The sequence below is a fragment of the Pyxicephalus adspersus genome, chromosome 7 (assembly GCF_032062135.1).
Source record: "Pyxicephalus adspersus chromosome 7, UCB_Pads_2.0, whole genome shotgun sequence".
In the NCBI taxonomy this organism is placed as follows: domain Eukaryota; kingdom Metazoa; phylum Chordata; class Amphibia; order Anura; family Pyxicephalidae; genus Pyxicephalus; species Pyxicephalus adspersus.
In genome coordinates, this window is record NC_092864.1 from 43,574,269 (window position 1) to 43,598,079 (window position 23,811).

Consider the following 23,811-nt stretch of genomic DNA (forward strand, 5'->3'; position numbering starts at 1 on the left):
CTAAACCTCACTAAAGTGTTGTAGCCTACATAGATGCAATAGGGTCTTTTGGAACTAGAGAGGAACTCCAAAATAAGAAAATATCATCTAATTATAGAATATATATATATATAGCATGCTTTGTGTATTTAAAGATCTGTGCAACAATACAGAGTAAAACTTTGCCTTTGTACAAGAGCTTCCTATATTAGAACAACTCACTCTCTCTCTTCTAGCAGTATCCTACTGGCAGCTTGTAGCAGGGGGACCTTATATATAGGTCATTGTATGCGACCAAAAGGGATAGGAACATTCATAATTCAAACATGTATGGGAACAAAAAACAATATCCTTTGCCAATAAAAAATGTTCCTATTAATCTTCCCTGTCCTAATAATAAAAAATAACCCTGAACCCAACACAAAGATAGTTAAAGCTTCTGAAGTCATTAGGATAATGATTAAAAAAATCAGCAAATGATATAGCAAGAAAAAAAAAAAAAAAAAAAATAAGTACAGCGCTGTTCAGTATTAACATGATATTAGTAATGTAATGAATGAATGTTGATTGATTTCCTGGCCTATATCAATACTACATGATGAAATTACATTTTACTAATTGAATATATTCATGCAGACTGAATTGAAAGTAAGTCTTCAAAAACTGAAAGATAAATATCAGGACATGCAAAGATACACAAGGAAAAAGCAAAATTTTAAATAAAAAAGAAACTTTTAAATATTGCACCATTAAACTTAAAATTATGTTGCCACAAACGTTAACAACAAATATACTAAAGTTGGGTATTGTTTTCACATACTGGGGGTGATCTATGAGCTTACACTGCTCAGATTTCTCATAGTTGATGTGGTTATACTATCCTCTAATTCTGCATATCTCATTCAGATGTGCACATTCACCAACCTAGAGATGGAGGTGGTAGCTGCTCTTTCTGATGTCTTTTGAGTAACAGAGCTATTGGGAACAAAGCCAGTGTAATCAGCACAGTGGATCATCTACAATATGCCATTATATTTACAAATCTTCTGCACATAAGGTGTGTTTATCCTTTCAAATGCTAAATAGAATTGTGAATTCCAATGTGCTCCTTCCTCAAACTTTTTTAGAGCATGGTAAGTTTCAGTCCTCAGTCAGGTTTTTAAACAACAGTTTTGTCTCACTTTTTGGACTAACTCCAGTGGATGGGCAACAATTTAATGTACATAGCAATGCATTCACCTTTCAAAATATCTGTAAAATAACACATTATATTTTTACGGTCTTTTCATGGCAGTTGTGCACAGAGAATACCTATATCTACCTATAGCCTAAACATTATCATATTGGTGAATCAAAACCTAAAGTATTAACATTTATAACTTTATCTAACAAGGCAACATTGATTTTATGTTTAGTGGTCTCTGCAAAATCTGATAAAAAGATATTTTGCGACTGCATAATCAGAAAGGAATATCAATACAACATAGCATCACAAAGAATGCCAAAGCCTGAAATAATTAATAGCATGGCTTCTGGCATTTGGGCAGAGTAATAAATGCGTATTCGGCAGACTACATTAATTCCAGCCAACACACGATAACACTGACAGTCTTACTGGAAAGAAAATTTATGTCCAATGTTGATATTTTTGTGGAAAAACAACTTTAAATTTTGAAAGTCCAAATTAATCATGCTTGAAGGGCCCGTAAAGTAAAGAAGGATGTTGTTAAATGGATTGCAAACATAAAATACAAATTGGTTTATGTAAAAGAACTCTTAATATCATTCACAAATACATTTGTAAACATTTTTTATGAATTTATCAGCACTTTTAAATGGCTATGGAGGAAAGATATAAATTCTAAAACAAAGTTATCTTCAGTTTATAATCTGAACAATATCAACTGCCAGCCATAGGGTTTAGGAAACTCCAGAGCCGCACAGTGAAGTTGCTGAGTGTTGGCAGTAAAAAAATATTAGACCCGGCAGGCTGCACTTGTGGGAGGGCATGCCTTTAACAACAACTGGCACCAAAAGAATGGGGTTTCTTTGTGGAAAACCTATATGTAGAATGTTCTTGCTGATTTCCTTTTAAAAATACTAGTTGTCTAGCTGTTTCTGGCTTTAATACTTTGAGGACCAGGACTCGAATGAGCATATTATTTTGGAAAGTGAAGACAAAACTTCTTATTAAGTCTAATTTGACAAATAATAATAATAATAAACAAAGGTACAAATGTACATTGTAGGCTACATAGCTAATAATAACTGATTAAATTTCTTTCTGTGCCATGAAACAGATTATTTTGGTGGATTGCAGAAAAATGTGTGAATTTTATGATTGTGGACATTTTGTGGAAAGATATTGGAATAGGTTTCAAGGTATCCTATGGTCAACATTACTGTTTATGTCATTGGTGTCAAGGCAAAGGCAGCCCTTATAATTTCTTAGTACAACCTGTAAAGTGCAGCTTTATTACAACAATAGTTGTAGGAGTAATATATTATTAGCGAAGTATATAGGTATATTTATAGTTATAGTTAGTATATTAATAGCACACCTAAATATATCATATTTACGTATTCATATATTTCACTTACCAGCCACTTTATTAGGTACACCTTTTCAGTTACTTGTTAATGGAAATATCAGCTAAACACATGGCAGCAACTGAATGCATTGAGACATGCAGACATTGCCAAGACAACCTGCTGACAATTTGAGCCACATGGCACCAATTCATCATCATTAAATGCCATAGCCTACCATAGTATTCTTGTTGACCATATCCTTCTCTTTATGGCTGTCTCAACAGGTCAACCATCTCATCTCATACTGCTTTCTTGAACATACCCATGAGTTCACTGTACTCAGATGGCCTCCATAGTTAACAGATTACAATTCATTAGTACACACTTGGCATGTGGTGGAATGGGGGATTCGTATGGATTTGCAGCCAATAAACCTGCAGCAATTGCGTGATGTTATCAAGTCAATATTGAACAAAATCCCTGAAGAAAATTTCCTGCACTTTGCTAAATCTATGCCACGAAAATTACAGCAGTTTTGAAGGCAAAATGGGATCCAAAAGGTACAAGCGATGTAAACCTAATAAACTAGCTGGTGAGTGTATATCAATAGCTGTTCATTAAATTATTGCTCAATTGGTTGTCCAATGTATTGTAGAGTAAGGTCTCTACATTAATATTACATTATCCAACATGCTTATCTAAAACTGTCAAATGAACAACCACAGATTGTGTCTTTTAGCAAAATACCTGTACAAAAAGTATCCTAAACAAATCTGGCCCTGTAATAGCCATTCAGATGGGTCTCCTCAATTTAACTTGATTGTAAAGGTAAATAGAATAATAGAATAATAATTTAGGAAGAAATTGACATACCACATCCTTCAGGAACATTACTGAACAGGATTCAGTGTGTCTATACTGTTATTCAGTCTCAAAACATGTCACTTTCCCCTTGCATAACCTCCAACTGCCTTGATTTTGGTTGAAAAGTTGAAATGTTTTGAATAAGGGCTCAGAGCATAACAAAATTGGGACTGTAGCTTGTCCAGAATGTTAGTGTCACTTTGGTAGGGATCTGAGACTGTAAATGTAACAAATTTCAGGACATTGGGAGGCATGCATCACTCAGATTCATGCAAACTAATGAGTTAAAGAGGTTTCCAGGAAACCAAGGAATACTGTTTAAAAAAATCTAAGTCATCCTACATATATTCGTTCTAAGAAGAGATCCTGCCATAGATACCTAGTAGACAGAACAGAGAATGTATCTAAAAATAAATATCCATATACCTAATATATTTAAGCAAAGGATTTCAGATAAAAACTTTAGTCAACCCTAATATCGATATGAATGTTAAAACTAAAATTTAGCCTAAATTTTTAATTTTAGTTTTGAATGGAAAGCGGTTGGGCCTGATTCTCTATCAGGCCTTTAATACTGTCTTTTACTAGGACAAGAAAACTGGTGTCACAGGTTCACAAGTGGATTCTTTAAAGAAGTATATGGAGAACTAATTTTGGATTGGGGGGAAATAAGATCACATTATGGCAGATTAATGATTGTTACAGAAATATAGGGGTTACGGTGAGATGTTCCTATTTATTTCACAGAACAATGGCCTCCATTCCATCATTAATTGTCCTAAGTCAAAACTCCAACTGGGGATTGTACAACCCTGAATGTTCCCCAGCAAGTGAATAGTTTAGCTTCTTTTCCTGGAAACCTCTTTAATCCTTCATAAAATTTAAAAAAAAAAACACATTTCCTAAAGGAAAAACACAGCTAAATCCCACATAAAACCAAGGCAAATATCAATTGAAAATACCTCCTGTTCTTACCAGTGGGTGTTGTTAATCCATGGATTAAATGTTAGAGCAGACATAAAAAGAGATAAAACTATTATAAGTATGTTAGAAGACAGCAGCACAAATAATACCTTCCAATTATACATTACAAGTTAAGACAATTCAATCAATTGCTGCATACAAAATTCTTTACTAACAAGTGCTTTATACAGTGTTTCATAACTCCAGTCCTCAAATACCCCAATGTTTTTAGGAAACTTTTTTTTGCGGTCTCTGTTTAATAAGAGATTTTCCTTCAGTTCCTGTTTCAGAAACACAACAGTAAATAAAAGGATTTTTTTTTTAAATTTGGGTACGTCCCATCTTAGGCTGATGTAACTGGACCGATTGTCTCTATTGGAATGTCTTCCTGTACCTCCCATTTTGGTGACAGCTGTAAAATGTTGCGTTCCCACCATTCTCAAAGACAAATAGAGAGTATGAACTCCTCTAGTAGGGACACAGACAGCACTTATATTTCAACCACTCGTTTACACTGGTTTTAAAACAAAACCCCTGGGAATAAATGCCAAGGGTTGCCTTCTTAAAGTGTTACTGAATAAAGCCGACAAAAGAAAGACATTCAGGTCTGTACTTCATCAAGCTGCGCTTCTGTCTTATAGAAGCCCTGTGTCCAGCAGAAGTGCTAATGTTGGTGCACATGGCCTTTAGAAGCTCAGATGATGATGCATAGGGCCATTTTGGAGCTTGATGTGGCTTAACCGTTTTTTTAGGGAGGAACATGTAATGGCTAAAATTAATATCTGGCTCTGCTGCTCTGCTTTAGTTAACTTACAGAGCTCTGGAAATCCTTTTTATGTATATAGGTAGGGGAATCCCATTTGAAAACAGTTTTATATAAAGATTGCTCGATCTTATGTACATGGTATGGGCACCTGAAACAGAACTAGAGAACAAACTGCACACAGATTTAGGTAACTGCTCACCACTTGGTAGCTATCATTGAAATTATTACAGATGTTATTTACACATTAAAATGTTTGTTGATGTAAATAAATCTGAGAATCTTTATGTGCTAAAACAAAACCTTTAATATGATTAACTGGGATTTTCTGATGACTTTAGTTTTGAAACACTATTCTATAATCTTGTAGAAAATAAAAAGTGGAGGTGGCATCCAATAGATTTGTAAGACGTTTGGTTGAGAAGTTTCTATTACTGGAGGCCCACAGGACCACCTTCACCATGTACAAATATCCTTTTCTCTGACCTGTAGGAAGGCAGCTAGTTGAACTATTTTTCTTTTTTAGGAGTTAGGCACCCTAAACCTAGTACTTGTGTACTTGTGTTTTTTTAACAGGACTTATGGTGCTGAAATCAAGTTAAAAAAGTGTTAAACCTTACCTATAGCCCCTAATTTTAGCCTATCCCAAAACTGACCTTAATCAATCTATTTGTTAATTGCTTTGCCATGCTAAACTAAAATAAACTCTTAACACTTAACTTTTGTGTGCCCACCTCTCAATCCAAGGTGGGTTCATATGCCTGCTTGCCTTCTCACTCGATCTCTAGAATGCTTGCGTATCCCTAGGATGCTTTATCAAGAAAATTATAAAGAAAAAGTTCTGTGAGTTATTCCCGCTTTTCTTTTGTGCCTTGCTATTGGCTACTTAAGCAAGTGAACAAGAAGAGAGCTGTACTGTATCCCTTCTGCTTATGAAAAGTGTGCCCTACCCTACATAGTTTTAAAGTGCTAATATTGGAGGGGGCTCAAAGTGCCGTTCCTGTCACTAAATAGACAAATATACATGTTTGTGTCTGCCCAGAAAAATTCAGTACGCATCTGAGAAGTTCAGCCAGCTGCCTGATATCTTAAAGTAAATTGTGGTGCGAAAGAGTTTGCATTATAGTGAAAGCAAGGTTAGTAAGATATTTCTTGGTGCAACCCATGTGGTAGGGCTGGGAGGGAACGTGCCAAGATTTACAACCAGATACTGTCAATCACTTTGCTAGTATAGGTGACACAATTAAAGCAAGAATGTGAAAAGGACATTTGTGACATTGTGCCACTGGTTTAGCCAGGTTTCATGTTAGTAAATCAATCATGGTGATAAATGCCTAAAACACAGATTGCAAAACTTTACTCACAGCAGATGCACTGACAATGATATCTGAGCTGAACATTACATGAATGACTAACAAGGGTTTTGCTACACATATTTTCATGTTATGATATTATTTTATTTTTTTTAGGGTGAAACCCTGAGAGTGCCCAGTGCAAAAGATTTACGGGTGACTTGTAATAAACTGGTAAAAGAAATTTCTGAGTTCCAAAAAGAAATGCCCAACAGACAGATGATTGTTTTCATTTGTCAATGACATCCATGATTTTACTGATTTCTCAATTTTTCTATGGATATTAGGAAACGAGTTGATCACTAAATTTATTGTACTAGTGTTCAAATTTGGGAGAAAAGTATAAGGTGAGTCTTGCTTGATATAAACACAGTCTTTTACTGTCCATCATTTTTGGTGAGATATCTGTTAATTTGTGAAAATCCTAAACCTGGATAATTTAACATGGCATGGGAAAAAATTGGTTCTGGATGTCATCTTTTCATCATAACCTAGAGAATTGCTCATTGTAAAAAGCAGACAACTTTTCCAAACTTTACTGCCTGCATTCTACAGTAGTTCCAAGTCACTGAGTGATTGGGTAAAAAAGACAGAATAAGCATCTCAGTGTTAGAACATGGACCTTTTAAGAGACCTTGTCACCATACACTGTACACATTTGAAGATGAACACATTCACTGTATCTCCTTGTATTCTTGCCATTGAGTTTGTTTTTTAGTAATCCCATTTTAGATTGTAAGTCACTGCCACCTCACCCCGATATCACCAAGGCTCCAGCTGCTGAATGGAAGCCTTATGCAAGACTGCACTTGGTGTGTAATGAAGCTTTCCTTTACCCTGCTCAGTGCCAGTGTTAGAGGTGGCTCAGAATTCAAAAGCTTTTTACCGAGAAAGATAATAACAGTTTTTTGTTTGTAAAGGGAAATTGTACTCAAAACAACTCAAACCATACCAATGTAAAACATAAGAATAATTACCTTCCCAAAAGGTTAAGGGATAATTTGGTCTTTTTAGACAACTTTTCCCAAATATACATCCACAATTAAATTTGCCTAAAAGTTACAAAACACAATTTCTTTATTTCAACCATTTAAAAATATTTATATAACTATGACTTGTATATGTGGAGTTTCTATCGCGCTGAATAACTTTAGTTGTAAGATGTTTTTTTTAACAAGCTATATCTGGTCATGATACTCTGGGTTCAACATTTTCTATGTTTACACTGCTCTCAATTGTATTTTACTGACTTATGTTCAATAAAAACTACGAAAGAAAAAATAAAAATATTTATACCACCAATGAGTAAATACAGCTAAACAGCAAATCCAATTCATACAATGATGACATATAGCTAAAACAACATATTCCCAATAATTTCCACTTCTTTTTAACACGTTTCAAAGATAATTTTCTACTTCTTCAGGAGCTGTGTTTGAAAAAAGGATATTCACTTTTTATTATGACATACAGTATTCTCCTTTTAAGTTGTCATCTCTCTCCATTGTAGTTGGCCAGTAACAGGCAGGAGCGATGTTTGGTATCCACAGCCCTTAAAATGTCAGGGTAACTTATATAAATATCAATACAATGTAAATTCAGATACCCCTACTGATGTTAGATTTCAGACTATGCCTTATGCTGTTGAATACCAGAATACAGTCATCTTCTGCCTCACAGACAGAAAGTTTAGGAAGTTAATTGTTCTTAAAGAAACAAACTTTTTAATACAATACTGTGGCTACTGAATGTAGATGATGACTACTTCCACATTCACTGCTTGTGTTCAACCTGCAATGGGCCTGATTTATCAAAGCGGTCCAAGACTGAAGAAGATAAGACTATCATTGGAGATCCTGGCTGATCCAAAACCTGAAACAGATCTGATTCAAGATTAAAAATATTTTCCAAATATTAGCAAATGATTAAAAAAAATGATCCCAGCAGGTTCACCCATGATATCTTCTTCAGTCTTGCAGAAATGTAATAAATCAGGCACAATGTGTACTAAGGTGACAGGGTCTTTTTAAAAAGAAAATCAGGTTAATATCCATGGCTCCTATATTTCTATCCCAAGTTGCTTTTGAAGATTATCAATATCTTAAACATTCTTTTTTTCAAAAATACACATCACATTTAAATTAAATGTTAAATTTGTAACTCTTCTAATTTGTTACAGAGCACTGCATTTGACATTTAAACCACTATTTTCAGTTGTGTCTTGTTCAAGTTACAACACACATTTCATGCTTGACTTATTTTGTGTTTCATGCACATTTAACATTTACAATACACAGCAATTTACCACAGCTGTAAATATTCACATAAGCTACCATGGTGCCACTTATGTGGATCATGATTGGTTCCACCAAGGATATTACTATTAGCTTGCTGATTTTAAACCTTTATCATGCTACTAACAGTGCTTAAAGTTCTAGGTCTTGAGATGAAAGACATCAGACTTGTTAGAATGAAGGTTGCTGCCCTTTGGATGAGTAATTGGAAATGAAGATGTTTTATCCTTATAGCATTAGATTGTGTGACTTATCTAGGACCTCACTAAGGTCTACTCAAGGACAGATACAGTTTCATAATTTGATTATTTTGGTAATAACAAAAAAAAACTTTTTTTTCAAAGAGATCTAGCAACCATTTGTACACTTCGCACTACACTTTAATGAGAACATCTTCCATATTTTAGGACAAGTCCTGTGCCCACCATGGGATTTTTTCATTGGTTTTTGGTTTAATGCAGTACCAAAGTAAAACAAACTAGTTAGTATTTGTTACAGGATGATATTACATATGAAAATGATAATGCACTACATGTGCATGTATAAATACATGCATAAGGCCTGATTTATTAAAGCTCTCCAAAACTGGCTTAAATAAATCAGGCTCATACTATACATACTTTACACACAAAAATGCACATACAACACATACATATAACAATACATACATACTAAATGTAACAATTCAACACATTCAAGCTAAACATTTGTATCCAGATTCTTCAATCAAATTTATTGTAAACCATTTTAATGTGCTAACTTTAATTTTAGCTTTGCATAGAGTGAAAAAGTATAGCTCCTTTGTCAAGTTTGCTGTCTGTGTCACTATTAGGGAGATTTACCCTTTAATTTACCTGGTAACCAAGAAAGACATTCATTATTTTAGAGTTGTCCCCAGAATAGGCAGAAAAGGGAAATCATGCAATGAAAACACCTTTTTTCAATGGCCAACTGTTTAAAAAATGAATTACCCTTATTGAGGGAAATTTCCTTAACTTTTATCCTTAACTTTCTCTTTTGGAATCCACAAAAACACTTTAGCTATAAATATGTTTTTATTCAAATAACAAACAACATAAAACTGGATAGAAAGGGTAATTTTTAGGGAAATTAGGTGTTGAAATATTTTGTAAATCCAGAAATAACGGTGTATAAACTGATGGTACTGCCATCTGCCCGTCCTTACCTCCCAAGCTTACCTATCTTTATTTCTCAGTGACAGCCAGCCTATATATATCAAAAGGACCAATAGAAATGTTGGGGGGAATAAAGGGGTTGAGTCCAAAACTGACTTTTAACAGGTAAAATCAAGATTTTTACTGCATATCAGCATCCTTTTTCTTTGATATAATTATTTGACATGCACTCTTTACTAAAGTTAAAATCTGCTTTTTACATATATGCAATTAGAATACATTTTAGCTACATTTATGACAAAATTGCCTCAAATGGGAAGGGAAGTCACTATGATTTAATTTCACTTGAAGTTTTGTCATTAACATTTTGCATACCCCAGAAATTTGATGGCTGTGATAGAAAAAAGGCAAAAACCAAGTAACTAAAATGACTGTTTTACAATAATTTACTGAAGTATTTCATTTACCATATATATTCTGTACTGACTGTTCCTATAGCGCTTCCTGAATAATGCCAAGTGCAAAGTGTTTCAAATCATAACTCTTCTATAGTGTTTCATTGTTCTGGTTGGTAAATGGGTGGTTGCAGAGCCTTCAACCTGAATCTGTACAAATGTTTCATGCAGTCATGTAATTGCACACATGAAAAATGCAATCATTTCCCTGATTTCACGTAATTTTTCTATCATTAGGCATTTTTATCAGAGTAGCACCATACCATATTCATGTCAATCCCATTGGTGTAGGTCCAGGCGTGCTGGAAGTACTCTTCGAGCCTCTGTCGTAAAGGGTTAGGAATCTGATGAAACCTTATAAACTCTTTCACTCGTAGCATTTGCATATGGTAACGCGCAGTTCCTGAATATAATCTTTGGATTATTGCAGATACATTTCCAAAAATACTTGCATACATTAATGCTGGATTGAGAGGAAAGAAAAAAATGACACAGTGAGATATGACATCAACTTACATCCTAAAAAAGCAAACATATAATAAATAATAAAAATGTCATCACCAACCTGTAAAACTATTTTTGTAAAAAATATTTAAATATTATTGGAAACATTTTTTTTTCATAGACTACATCTAATTTTCACTTTAAAAATGTTACATATTTAGCTTGTTTAGCTTAATTATTTTAAAATTTATGGAATTGCTAACCATCGCATAACCGAAAGCTTCAGCCTGGTGTAATGCAACCCGGCCCCAAGGAACCCCTGGGCCCAATATCTGTTAAACATGCAGCTGATTTTAGCATTTTTTGGTTTGTTAAGTTGAACCCAGGGCTTCCTTAAAAGAAACAGTTTCTGGGCATTAAGCAGTATTAGAAAAATGTGTAAAATTAATGATGGTGAAGTTTGGGTTTTTAAAAATAGAAACAAAGAACAACACTGCTGATGTTGAATATAGTTGTCAATGCCTGTTTATAGGACTGTTTCGGGGGGCACTTCTGAATAAATAGAGGCCGGGACTGCTATCTTGCACATTAAAGACTTGGTGGTCAGGTTTGACACCAATACCTGTCTGGTCAGTGTAGATGCTCATTGTCATAGGGAAGAAAGCAATGCTCTCTATAGCCTTGCCACCAATTACAGAAGTTTTTCCTATAAAAAAAAAAAATTCCTGCAAAAAAAGGAGCTACAGTTCCTTTTCCTTAACTGAGAAAAAAGAAATCCTTTACTGTGTGCAAACTCTCTGGTTGAAAATCACTTACTGCTTTTGAAACCTATGGACCTGGAAGATTCCCCACCAGGGAATGTTAAAGGGAATGTCTGATTCCCTGCTTTATTAATAGAGCTGCAAGAGGTTGATGACATTATTTCTTTTCTGTTCCAATAAGCATACATACAATTACATAATGATTCAGATGAAGAGGGTAGCTTCCCATTATTTATATACATCACCAGGAAGAATGCATACAAAAAGCATAATAATTCAGAGGAGCAGGGTTTCTCCCCTCTAATGCTGCCCCCTTTTGTATCCTGTATTACTTTTCAGTCATGATTTTTACAGCTTTTTATTGGAATCTTATACAATTTTATACCATTGTAAAGTTATCCATAAATACTTATTTTTTCAAGCAGTTACTGAAATCATTGAAAAGGTACACAGTACATTGACAGTTTAGACATAGCAGATCCTCTGATCAATAAAAGAAGAGGCCATAATTTCTCTTGAAAATAATTGTGATGTTGGCTGGAGATATATTGTGGACACACAAGGGATGTAATATCAACCTTTTCTTCCACAATATTTGACTTTATTCAGAGAGGGTTGGTGCAGTACAAAAAAAATTGTACAATGAAATGTTGGAAAGAGAGCAGGGTGTGATAAAGTCAGGATTAATTGTGGTAACAGAGGATTGTATATTGGATGATAACGATGAAAAATACATAGAGAGGCAGGAAAAGAATAGGGTAAAAATGTGAAGGGTACAAACGGAAAGCTTGTTGGAGGTATGTATTGAAGTAACATGTGATAAGTAAAAAAGGGATATGTGCATATTAGGAATACTATGGTGGAACTGACTTGGAGAGAGTATGATTTGATGGTGAGTTGAGAGTGACAGGATAGACAAAAAAGGAAGTTAAGGGAAAATACAGGAGGTTATTGTAGGCAAAAACATTAGAGAGTGGGGTAAGGTAAGGCAAAAGTGTGTGTGTGGAGGGGGGTAAGAATAGATATAAAGGGAAAGAAATATTAATAATAGACATGAGTCCAATTAGGGTAGTTAATGGTGCTCTACCCAAATTTTGTAAATTTTCATTTAACTTAGCCATCACCCTCCCCTGCATCCTGATGACCATTGCACTTTGTCTTACTTCTGTAATTCAAAGTATAGTTCACTTCCAGCTTTCAGAATTAGTCTTAATCATGACCAAAAAAGTAAAGGTTACACCTTTTCCCTCATGGGTAGTTAGATTACAGATTGGCCAGTTTAGCCAAGATTCCCATAGGTTTATTTGGAAAGTGGTGTTTAGTACTGACCTGTTCTTTGGGGGAAGGGGGACAAAGCATTTAGGTTACTTTAAAGTAGTAAGGCTCTATGTGTATTACTGGCCATTCTTAACATTTGGTGACTACAACCCAAAACCTAAATAAAATCAACCCTTAATCAAACTCATCACTCTAATAATACTGTTTAAGGTAACCTGATACCACATAAATATGGGAGCTGCCACTTTTGACCAGGTTTAGGAAGGTACATGCTTAATTGCCATTATCTTTCTGAGAATTTGGGACAGCTTCTAAATACATAATTGTCACACATCCTTTATTCGCTAAGTACAAGGACAACCCTAGAACCTAAATACCAGGTCCAGAATGGCAGCCTAAGGGTCCTAATGCAAGGGAGCTGCAGCTAGTAAACCTTGTATACAAGCTGTCCCAGATAGAAGGGGGATTCCTATTTTACAGCAATCTTGTTTTACTATACAACATATAAAAAAATTCAAAAAAGCAAAAAATAACATTTGTCAACAAACAAAACACATGCTTCCTGTATTGTAGTTCATGCCAAGATTTTGAGACAGAACATGTAACATTATCCTGATTTTTATACTAATAAAACCTATTTCTAGATCATTAGTCATAGCGAGATACCTTCAGAGACTCAAAGACCTTATAAAAACATGACAGCGCTAATTAGCAGTTGGTTTAAAGGTCTCACTGGGGAGAATTATAGATCAACCTCTTGCACTTAGGCTACAATTATCAAGGTTGGATATAACTGCAGGTCCATACAGCAGTAAAAGCAGGCAAGCCAATTGGTTTCAATTTGATAGATTCAATGGGAGATGTGGCTTGTGAGTTCCAGGCTTGTTTCATAATCTAGTGCAATTCATTCCTTGTCCGAGATGAGATGGATAAAAATTAATTTTAGATATCTTTCTTCTTCTTTCTTCTTTTTATCTGTGCCAACTGTTTAGTGCAAATTCCAATTTGCCAGTTCATTTTTTTTTGCAATTTTGTGTGACTAAATGGCAGACCTCTAACTTATGAGTATTAAAACCTACTCTAGAAATCTGATTTCCTGCTACCTAATGTGAGGGGCAGAAAATCAGGTGAATCCTTAAACCTACTCTAGAAATCTGATTTCCTGCTACCTAATGTGAGGGGCAGAAAATCAGGTGAATCCTTAATTAGGATTTAAGAAAAAAGGAAACTTTAAAGTCAGATTCGGAAAGGTCAGAACCTCTGTCAGTTTGTCACTGCTAGCTGTGTCCACACTTGACATTTTCCCCTTATTTGCTGTCCGAGGGATACTATGTATGTCAAGGAATCAGCAAATGGAGAGAAATCTATGTGACGAGGACACAGACAGCAATACAAAGGTGAAATAGGTTCTAATCATTTCCCCCTCTGTCCAAAGGTAACACTGACTGTAGTATACACTAAATTCCAGTAAATAATACAACAGAGTAAAAAATAGCTTTCTATGATGAAAATGCAGTTAAAAGAGATTTCCCAGTTGATGATACCCACCACAGATGTGGTTCTACACAAAGCAGTACTTTAAAAAAAGAGGATCATCAATGTCATCCAAACAGGCACTACTTGTTAATACTGAACTAGGGATTTGCTGATAGGAGGCAAGAGTAGGGGTAAAACCTCATTGTCTTTTGTTCCATCATTATCTAATCAGCCAAACTGTGGTGGGTCAGCTACCAAGTTGCAGGATAGCTGGAGATACTCATTATTCTTTAGATAGGTAAAACAGTTCAGATTTACAGAATATTTTTTTTTATGTTTGCATGGCATTCCACAAATAGTGCTTTGGGAGCAAACCCCTTTCTAAAGTCACCCACTTCCTTGAGCTGTTCTGAATCTTTACAAGAAACTTACGGAACAGTATACATCCTCGCTGTGTAGTAATTGTTTAGGATGTCCCACCACCCCCTTTCTTCTTATCAGCGCAATCACAGGTCTCAGATGCAGACAAATATGTGCTGGGTATATATTATTTTATAAATGCACATTTCCTAGGCTCAGCCATATGGAATTACTGGCATACCATCCACAGTTGCAAATGCATTGAATATTTCTAGCTTATGTGAACCAGGGTTATCCAATTCATTGATGTTTACTCATCTAGGGGTTTGGTCAGTCATCAATCAAATATTAGTGTTTCATTCCTTCATAGAGCACTTTTCTGGCAGCTCAACCCACTGTATGGTTCCTATTTTGTGTTTCCTGGTGATCCATGGTGCATCTGTTTGTTTAACTCTGCACCTTCCTCACTTGTTTATACTGCTGGGTTCTCTTGCACCTCATTTTCCAAGCACCATCTATACCCCATGGTACCCTGTGCACCTAGTACAGTATGGCCAAACATACCGACAACTAACTTGCATTATTGCAAATGTCCCAAATGGTCTGGGTTCATTTTTAAGGGTAACTTATTCTATTCTCAGTTTGCATACAGTAATTTGTTAGTTTTTAGGTATATTTTTCTTGCTTATTTTAGGCAGACCTTTGCTGATAACCTTAGGTCTTGACTTGCTTGTCTACTTGATTGCACTTCTATCCGATTACAATGCTCAGCACTTGCACTCTCCTATTGGCTTGTACACTTCATCAAATGCTTGAACATATGATGCAACATGTGTACTTTGAAAAAACATTTTACTTTAAATTGACTTCAGATACAATCATTATCAAGTCTGAGCTAGAGTTTGTACCTTACAGTAATTAAGTCTGAAGTTCATCATTATATTTATGTATTTGCGGAGGAGGGTGAAAGGCTTGTTTAAAACTGCAATCACTCTTTAAATCTTATACAATAGTAATTTGCTTTAGCTGAGACAATTTATGTAGTATCTGATTCTCCTCCAGCAAGGACTGAACAAATCAATTTATAAATATTGACTTTAAATCTCAGTGTAGGTTCTACTTACAGCCAATCAACATAACACAAATGGAGAAGATTTTTTCAGAGTTGGTATTTGGAGACACATTTCCGAAGCCCACACTTGTCAGACTGCTGAAGGTAAAATAAAGTGCTGTGACATATTTGTCCTTGATAGATGGACCCGAGCTGGGGTCACTGTAATTATACGGTTTCTTTATTTGATCACCCAGGGCATCCAGCCAGCTAATTTTGTGAATTAGGTAGGGTCGTTCCACATTGCCGATCGCATACCAGATGCAAGCCAGCCAGTGAGCAATTAATGCAAAAATACACATTAGCAGCATAAGGACAGCAGCACCATATTCTGAGTATCTGTCCAGTTTTCTGGCTACTCTGACCAAGCGAAGTAGCCGGGCAGTCTTCAACAGTCCAATGAGAGTAGTGGTCTGTGAATAAAGGACAAAGAAACAATATTAATAATTCAGTGTACATAATGAAGATTAGATAAGACCAAGATCAACCAAGGAAAATTGATTATTATGGCCTAATTTCTGTATAGCAAACTTAGACCATAATCCACAGCCACAGAAGTTCCAGGAAGGCACATGTCACCCACACATCATTTGACAACTGGCAGTAAAACATTCTATGTATAATGCCATAATGTATAACAGTACTGTTCAACCTAAAGTAGCAGTAGTAATACATTTTTATACCAAAGAAACTAAAAGGAGCAACTAAAGCCTGCTATACTTACCTGTCCCCATTCCATCACAGGAGCTGACATTTTCTTCTTTCTTCTCTTCCTAGTTGCAATCTCTGGTTATGTCGATTGGCTAGGTCAGGGTGACAACTTCTGCACAGTTTCTGGCATTGCCAGAAATTTTGGACATTTCACAGAGCTATCAGGCAGGATTGAATGCTTAGATTGGACATTACCTGTCCCTTTTTGCAATAATTTCTTGTCTAATCAAACATTTTTACAATTGGAACTTTAGTAGTGCATTTGTGATCAATGTAAGAAGGTGATATAAACTCTTTAATAACTGTTAACAACAAAACAAGAACTCCATTGGAAAATGTTGCTTTACCTGCTGTTGCTGTAACACTTCAACAATTCTGGAATTTATATAACCTTTTGTAGCTTGTACCCTTTCAACATTCTATTAAAACTATTACAAGGCAGTAGTAAGAAGTTTGAAACATAACTACCATGTGGCCTTTTCTGTTTGTAAAACACCTCATTTAAAGCTGTCAACTGGACCTGATTATGATAGCAGGGCCGTCATGATATCAAAACATTATTAGAGACTATATATGTATGTAATGTATATGTAAAGTATATATTTCACATACATTTAAGTAAAAAAAATTCTTTAGCAAACTAAAGATACAATATCTATAGAAACAGAAACCAATGAGGGTCCCATTCAGCAGCCTTTGTGGCATTAGCTGAGCTGGAGATGCCACAGTGGCAGTCCAGGTTTTTTCTTGTGCCCCTTAATGTCCCCATAGCACATTAAGGACTGGTAATAGGAGATGACAGGAGGTGGCAAGACTCCATGCCTTCCTCTTCAATAATTAGAGGGAAAACCTCCTTCTAAAAGCTTTCACAGAAAAGAATGCTATTTTTAATCACAACTTCCCAGGATACAAAAAAAAGTTTTTTTTCTTTTTTAATGACAAGCTAAATGCTGTAGTCTGCATATTTAGTACAGGAATTACTATTCAGCTAAAACTAACACGCTCCTGCTGTTTTCATATGTCCAAATTCACATTGAGCTAAAGAAGGCTGATTATAGCTGTGCGGAGGGGTTACACAAAGTCGCGTATTTAGTGCCTGATTATCAGGTAACACAGGATGGAATAACGTTAATAGAATAGTGTGGTTCAACACATTTCACACGTCCTGATCTTGGACCATAAACATATACAGTGTTACATTCCATGGTGATTGGAATAAGGTTTTAAACTGTCTGACTATGAATGCTTTCCTATACTAGTAGAACTGATGAAGCAGCTTGGAACGCTGCAAAACATCTTTACAATTACAGAACAACTGCAGATAAACGGCTGGTAAAACTAAATCACTAAAAGGAAGCCTTGTTTGTTCTTAAAAAATGAAATATATATATATATATATATATATATATATATATGTGTTATCCAAAGTAATGACAAAGTGAACTGAACAACAAAGTTTCTAAACAATGTCTTTTAAAACTCAATCTAATCTGTATTATGTATCTGATTTTAGTTGTTAATTACATACATAGCCTTGCAAAAAAAGTCTTCAAGCCTGTGGGGGCAGTGTTAAGATCTTTCCATCAACAGATTTTCCAAGGAATTTCAAGATGCTAAAATTTGAAAGAGTAGTGTAGGAACAGAACAAAACAGAAATTGTGTATTGTGTATTACTTTTTTCTGACTGTCTGGAATATAGACATAAATAAATACAGAGCTACATAGATTCGTGCATGTTTTTCATGTAGATCCAATAAAAGTGACACATGACAAACGAACTAGAACACTTAAGCTTACTTCACACAAAAATCCATAAATCCCCATATACTGTTTGTATTCCAGTGTTCAACAGGTGGCTTCCCTTGCAATAAATAAAGATAATCACCCGTAACATATGGTTATCTGCAGTTGCCACCAACATATTTAAACATTTTTAGCACATTTGGTCAAATTATAATTTCAATCAAATGATATCTAGTGAATTATTATGTTCCAATTATGTAATTGTCTGTTTTTTATCTAAAAATACACCAGACTACACTAAAAAAAGGTTTAATTGCAAGGATATATAAATAAATAGAGAAAAACATATCAAAACTATAGAGTTATTAGGGATATTTCTCTGCAAAGTGCCTTAGCAGTAATAATTGTGACTATAGATGAGTGCATCTGCTTTTATATAAACCTGTCTACTACTTGGGAGATGGACAGGCCATCCCTAGGTTAGCCAGGAACTCTGTAGGTTAGACCTGTCCACTGCCATCTTCTTTCTCTTCTCTCTCAGCCGGATGATCATTGGCCATCTTGACTTACTGCGCTCGGATGACGTATCTTGCAAATGCATTCAAGGGAAGCTCTGGCAACCAAAGCTGACACTGTGCACGCACAAATTAACTTTAATTTTGGATACTCAAAGAGATCAGGCAGGTAAGACGCATTATTGAAGATTCGACATCACTTGTCACTTTTTTGCAATGATGACCGGTCTGACCATACAAACTTAAAAGTGAAACTTTATGCGTTGTTCCAATATAATTACATACTATTGTTGACATTTAAACATTACATGACCATAGTCCAAAACCATGGGTATTATTATTGTGTTGCCCTGCCCACCCCCCACCTTTAAATATTATCTTTTTGTTAAGGTTTCCATCTCTTACTTTTTCATTATTATTATACACCACCTTCTAGAAATGTTGCATATCAATTAGGAATGGTCTGTTGGTGTAGATGAGTGCCCATTTAGTTGAAAAAATATCTGTGATAGATTTCAAGAATTGATGTTTTGTGAGAAGACCGGGCTCACTATCAGTGTTCCAATTTATCCCAAAAGTGTTCAGTAGGGTTGAGGTCAATGCTCTGTGCCTCTCGAGTTGCTCGATACCAAACTTGTCAAACCATGTAGTTATGGAGCTGGCTTTGTGCATAATGCATAATGTTCACACAATCATGCATATTCCATAATGTTAACACAAGTGTCTTTGTACTGTGAGCTCTAGCATTATGGTATCATTTACTTGATGTTAACTATCAGGAAGGCTGTCCACATCATTTTGGCTTTAGTGGGGAACATTAATTTTTTTACACAGTAAGGCAATGCTAAACAGGAACACTAAGACAGATTTTGGATATTATTACAGCTCCATTAATGAATTCTTACTTCCTGTTCACCGTAACAGAATAAAATCTGCCCCTTACTATTCCTCAATTGTGTGTCCATGTTAAAGTAAAATTCTGTTTTATTCCAATATCTTTACTACTTTCTGGTGTTATTTCTGTCTCCAACCTGTGCCTAATTGTGTATAACTGTAAAAAGTTTGGCAAAGTGAGAAAACAGCCTGATTTGCATTTAATTGTATTGCCTGTTCAACTGATACATGTCTGTTAGTGTAAGCAATTTTTTTGTATGCTCTTATTAAAATTCCAAAGTATATAACATGACTCTTCCACTCACCTCATCTGAACCAGATCCAAATATCAGCAGATCAAAAGGTATTGCTGCAACCATATCTATTAGGAACCAGCCTTTAAAATAATGAATAGCTATTTTTGCAGGATCGCTGACAACCTCTTCATTCTGATTAACGTATGTGGTCCGGAAGTTTATCAGGATATCGATAATAAACATGATATCGACCATTAAGTCTACGACATTCAGAGGGTTGCAGGAATATCCACATGTGCGTCTCTTCTGCTCCTCTATGTCATTAAGTAGGAAGGCAGCTGAATAAGGAGTGAAAATTGCAGTATAAATAACAAGCAATAAAATGAGCCAGTCCCATACGGCTTTGAAAGGGCTATAGTGCAATATAGTAAACTTATTGATACGAGGTGTTTGAAGTTTGTACTCTGGCAAGACGTCCGCTCCCAGTGACAGAACCTGCAGAGAAAGAGCAGCAAAGATGACAATTAGGGAAAATATATATGTATATATATATATATATATATATATATATATATATATGTACATTGTTATAAAAGGTAACACGTCTGTTTTACAATACATAAATTGATATGCAAAAATATTTATAGAAGGGGGTGCACTTTTTTTTAGCACTAAAAAGCAAGGATCTTACCTCATATTTCCTGCTGTTCTGAATTGTCACTGTTCTATATTGTGAGTGATTTTCTGTAACTCTAATTATCGCTAATAATAACATTTAAAAAATTAAACAGTATGCTTTGAATAGAAAACAATCACAATACTGAAAGCTGATCTTTAGCACTCTTGCTAAATTCTTATATCCATGACCAGTGAGAGAAGCATCTCTCCTATGAAGTGGGATCCCCTTTTGAAGTGAAAGTCCCAAATTCAGCACCCCCGGGATCCTATCCTAAATAAGTTCATGCTCTGGTTTCTTCTTGGTTTCTTCCCCTCTTGGGTTTAAGCTGGTCCTCTACCGCTGGGAATCAGGCCCATCCCCTCAGTGGTTCATTACCAGGTCTTGGAGCCACAGGGCCGACCAGCCCTGAGCCCCTAGCTTCTAGTAATATATGGTGGGGGCCCCTGTAACCCACACATTGAACCTATTTCTGAACCCACCTAAAAAGGCACCAAACATTGCAATCGGTTCAACTGATAAAGTACCAGAGCAGTGATTGGTTACCACCTTCTAGAGCCGTGTTTCTACTTTGCAACAGAAGGTACTTAACCATAATTCCCTATAGAGAACATATTCTAGAACGGTCCAGCATACAAAAAAATTAACCTTTTATACTTTAAAGTGATCTTGCTATACTAAAGGGCATATGTGACATATGTAAAGCGAGAGAGAAAGAGACAAAGACACATGCACACATACAATACACACAAAATATAAATGTATTTATAGGGTGCATCAGTCACAGACCCAGGGGAGCTTTGTAAGATGATGTTTTATGCCTCCCCATTTCTATTTAGTACCATACAATTTACAGCAAACTTTGCCTTTGAAGTGAACCTGGCATTAACCTGGCACACCCTTGCAACCCTGTGTAAAATTATAAATTGAAATAGGTAAATAAATGTAGGTGAAAAATCTTAATCAGACATGCAAAAACCTAGCACCAGAGCTTCATATAGCTAGGAGGGTGTAAATTGAGAGTAGAATGTGGATTTAGGTTCCTCAGCTTACCCACATCTCATTATGAGAACCGGTGAGGTCATTGTGCCATATAGTGTCCAGAATTAGGGGTGTAAGGTAAAGTCTTGTATTTAAATCAGCAAAGGGGGAGGGAGTGGCTAGAAGAGAAGCAGACTTTGTGTTTGCATGTAAAGGAAAACACGCATAAGGCTTTAGATAAAATCTGCAATAGTCTGACACTTCCACATACATGTTACTGGTATTTTGCAACATTTTACTATAGAGGTAAGTGACAGGCTCTCCTAAAGGTTTACCTCTAGTACTCACCTTCCTTGTGCTTTCTCAATGTCCTATTTACCTGTGGGAGTGCATCATCTAACCATTGTAAGTGCAGAGTTGGTCCCTGTGGAAAATACCTCTTTTACCATACAGGACAATGTTGGGGTCTGGTGATTCTCCAAGGTTGCACTGTTGGTGGACAAGGAGGGAGCACATGTTCCTCCATACCAAAAAGTATGCCATATTTCTGAGGAGCAGGGCGAAGGTATAGGTGAGCATTGTAAACCTGTCACTCACTTTCTCCTAAAAGGACAAATTGTGTTTGAAGTATATGTTATCTTTAATAAAATAAAAATAACCAAAATAATCTATTTTCTTTAAAGTACCATTTATGCTCTATTCCCAGGACCATTTTATATATAAAGGTAAGTCTATTATCATTACAATTGCTTATGTCCCACTTGTGTCCTCAAGTGCGCCAGATTATGTAATCATTTTTCATACAAGCCATGCACACAATTCTGCAAATCTTGAATATATATCTGTGAAATACTGGTTGGCTGGGAATAAAAACACTGCTAGTTTTATAAAGTTTATCCCTTCAGGCTTCACAATAGGGCAGCAGATACAGTACGGGTAGGATCTAAAATAAAACACTCACAAAAAAATGAAATTGCTGAGTACAAATAACATTTGTTAGGAACACCACTGGAGCAGGAGGCTTGAATAGAAAACATCCATTATCTCATAGAAAGTACTTAGTGGTAAGTGCCCCATGAAACAGCTATGGTCTGGAATTACTACAGCAGTTTCACATTGTTACGCTAACTGCTAAATAATATAGCTGATTTAGAGTGCATTTTTTCTACCCAGGGCTCGCAGAAATGCTAACTCCAGAATATGTTCTGTATTAGCAACCTATACAAATACTATAGTCAGCATTCCAACTTTATACATCGTTATTGAAAGAAAGTAAAATATTTACATACCAACACCCACCAGCCATAATACTAAACTTCTTGTAGTATACTACTTTCAAATTTAGGTTTGTCCTATGTGAAAGAAAACTATGCTATATGGCCCTTACCCCTTTTAAATTTTGGGTATTTTTGAATTTTTAAATTTTGAGTTCTGGTGTTTCCAATAAATGATACTGTTAGAAATAAAATACATTTTAGGCATAAATGAGCATCCAGTGCTGTGAATTTATTCCTTTCCAATGAACTATAAGCCAGGTTTTCTGGATAAAATTTACTAAATGGATGCAACTTTCCAGAGACACAAGTCAAAATATGGTAAAAAGCTTTCCAAAAAAAGAGGCACAGGCACCAAGTGTTGGGGGTGAGGAAGTGTAACTCAATAATAAGTTCTATGGTTTTGGAATGAGATAGCTTTACTTATATAAATGTAATAAGAAACAATAAGTACAGTAAGGTTCCCCCACATAAAATAATGTATGCAGTGAACCTTACTGTATCCAACCTGGTTCCAAATTTAGAATATATCTTCTCCTCTCCTCGCCTTTTTTCTTGGTTCCTCCTGTATAATATTTCAGTCACCCTATCTAACATCTATTTTTTTGAACATTGCAACTTGCCTCATTCCTATTCCTATCCATCCAATTCCAAATTTTTAAGATAACATAAAAACTTCAACTGTGTATATACTGGTTCTCTCCATCGCCTGAGAAAGCCTAACCGGCGAAACACGTCGGGACTCCAAACCCAGTTCACTCACTCAAAGAAATCCCTACAATTTCCTTTTTTCATATTGTTGCTTATTTATACCATTTAGGGGGTAGCATGATCTTTAAATAGGACTGTAAGCATCTACTCTTTTTTTTTGCTATATAAGTGTAATAGTCAGAAGTCATAGCAAATAGTGTAATAATACAAGGCTGAAGTCCAGTATTTTGACAACAATTCACACCTTCTGGTCTTGGACAATCAACACCTGCAGTGTCACATTCCATTGTGATTGGAGGTGT

The 23,811-nt window shown here is 35.5% G+C and overlaps 1 protein-coding gene across 1 annotated transcript in view; it reads right to left on the reverse strand.

Moving 5' to 3' along the window:
• The window catches only part of KCNH7 (potassium voltage-gated channel subfamily H member 7), a 199,666-nt gene that overhangs the window by 33,566 nt on the left and 142,289 nt on the right, over nt 1-23,811 (reverse strand). Inside the window, exons 6-8 of the mRNA XM_072418251.1 lie at nt 19,937-20,362; nt 15,782-16,181; nt 10,602-10,801 (exon numbers count right to left, since the gene is read on the reverse strand). Of these exons, the coding sequence (XP_072274352.1) occupies nt 10,602-10,801; nt 15,782-16,181; nt 19,937-20,362 (1,026 nt within the window). The remainder of the gene's footprint in view (nt 1-10,601; nt 10,802-15,781; nt 16,182-19,936; nt 20,363-23,811) is intronic.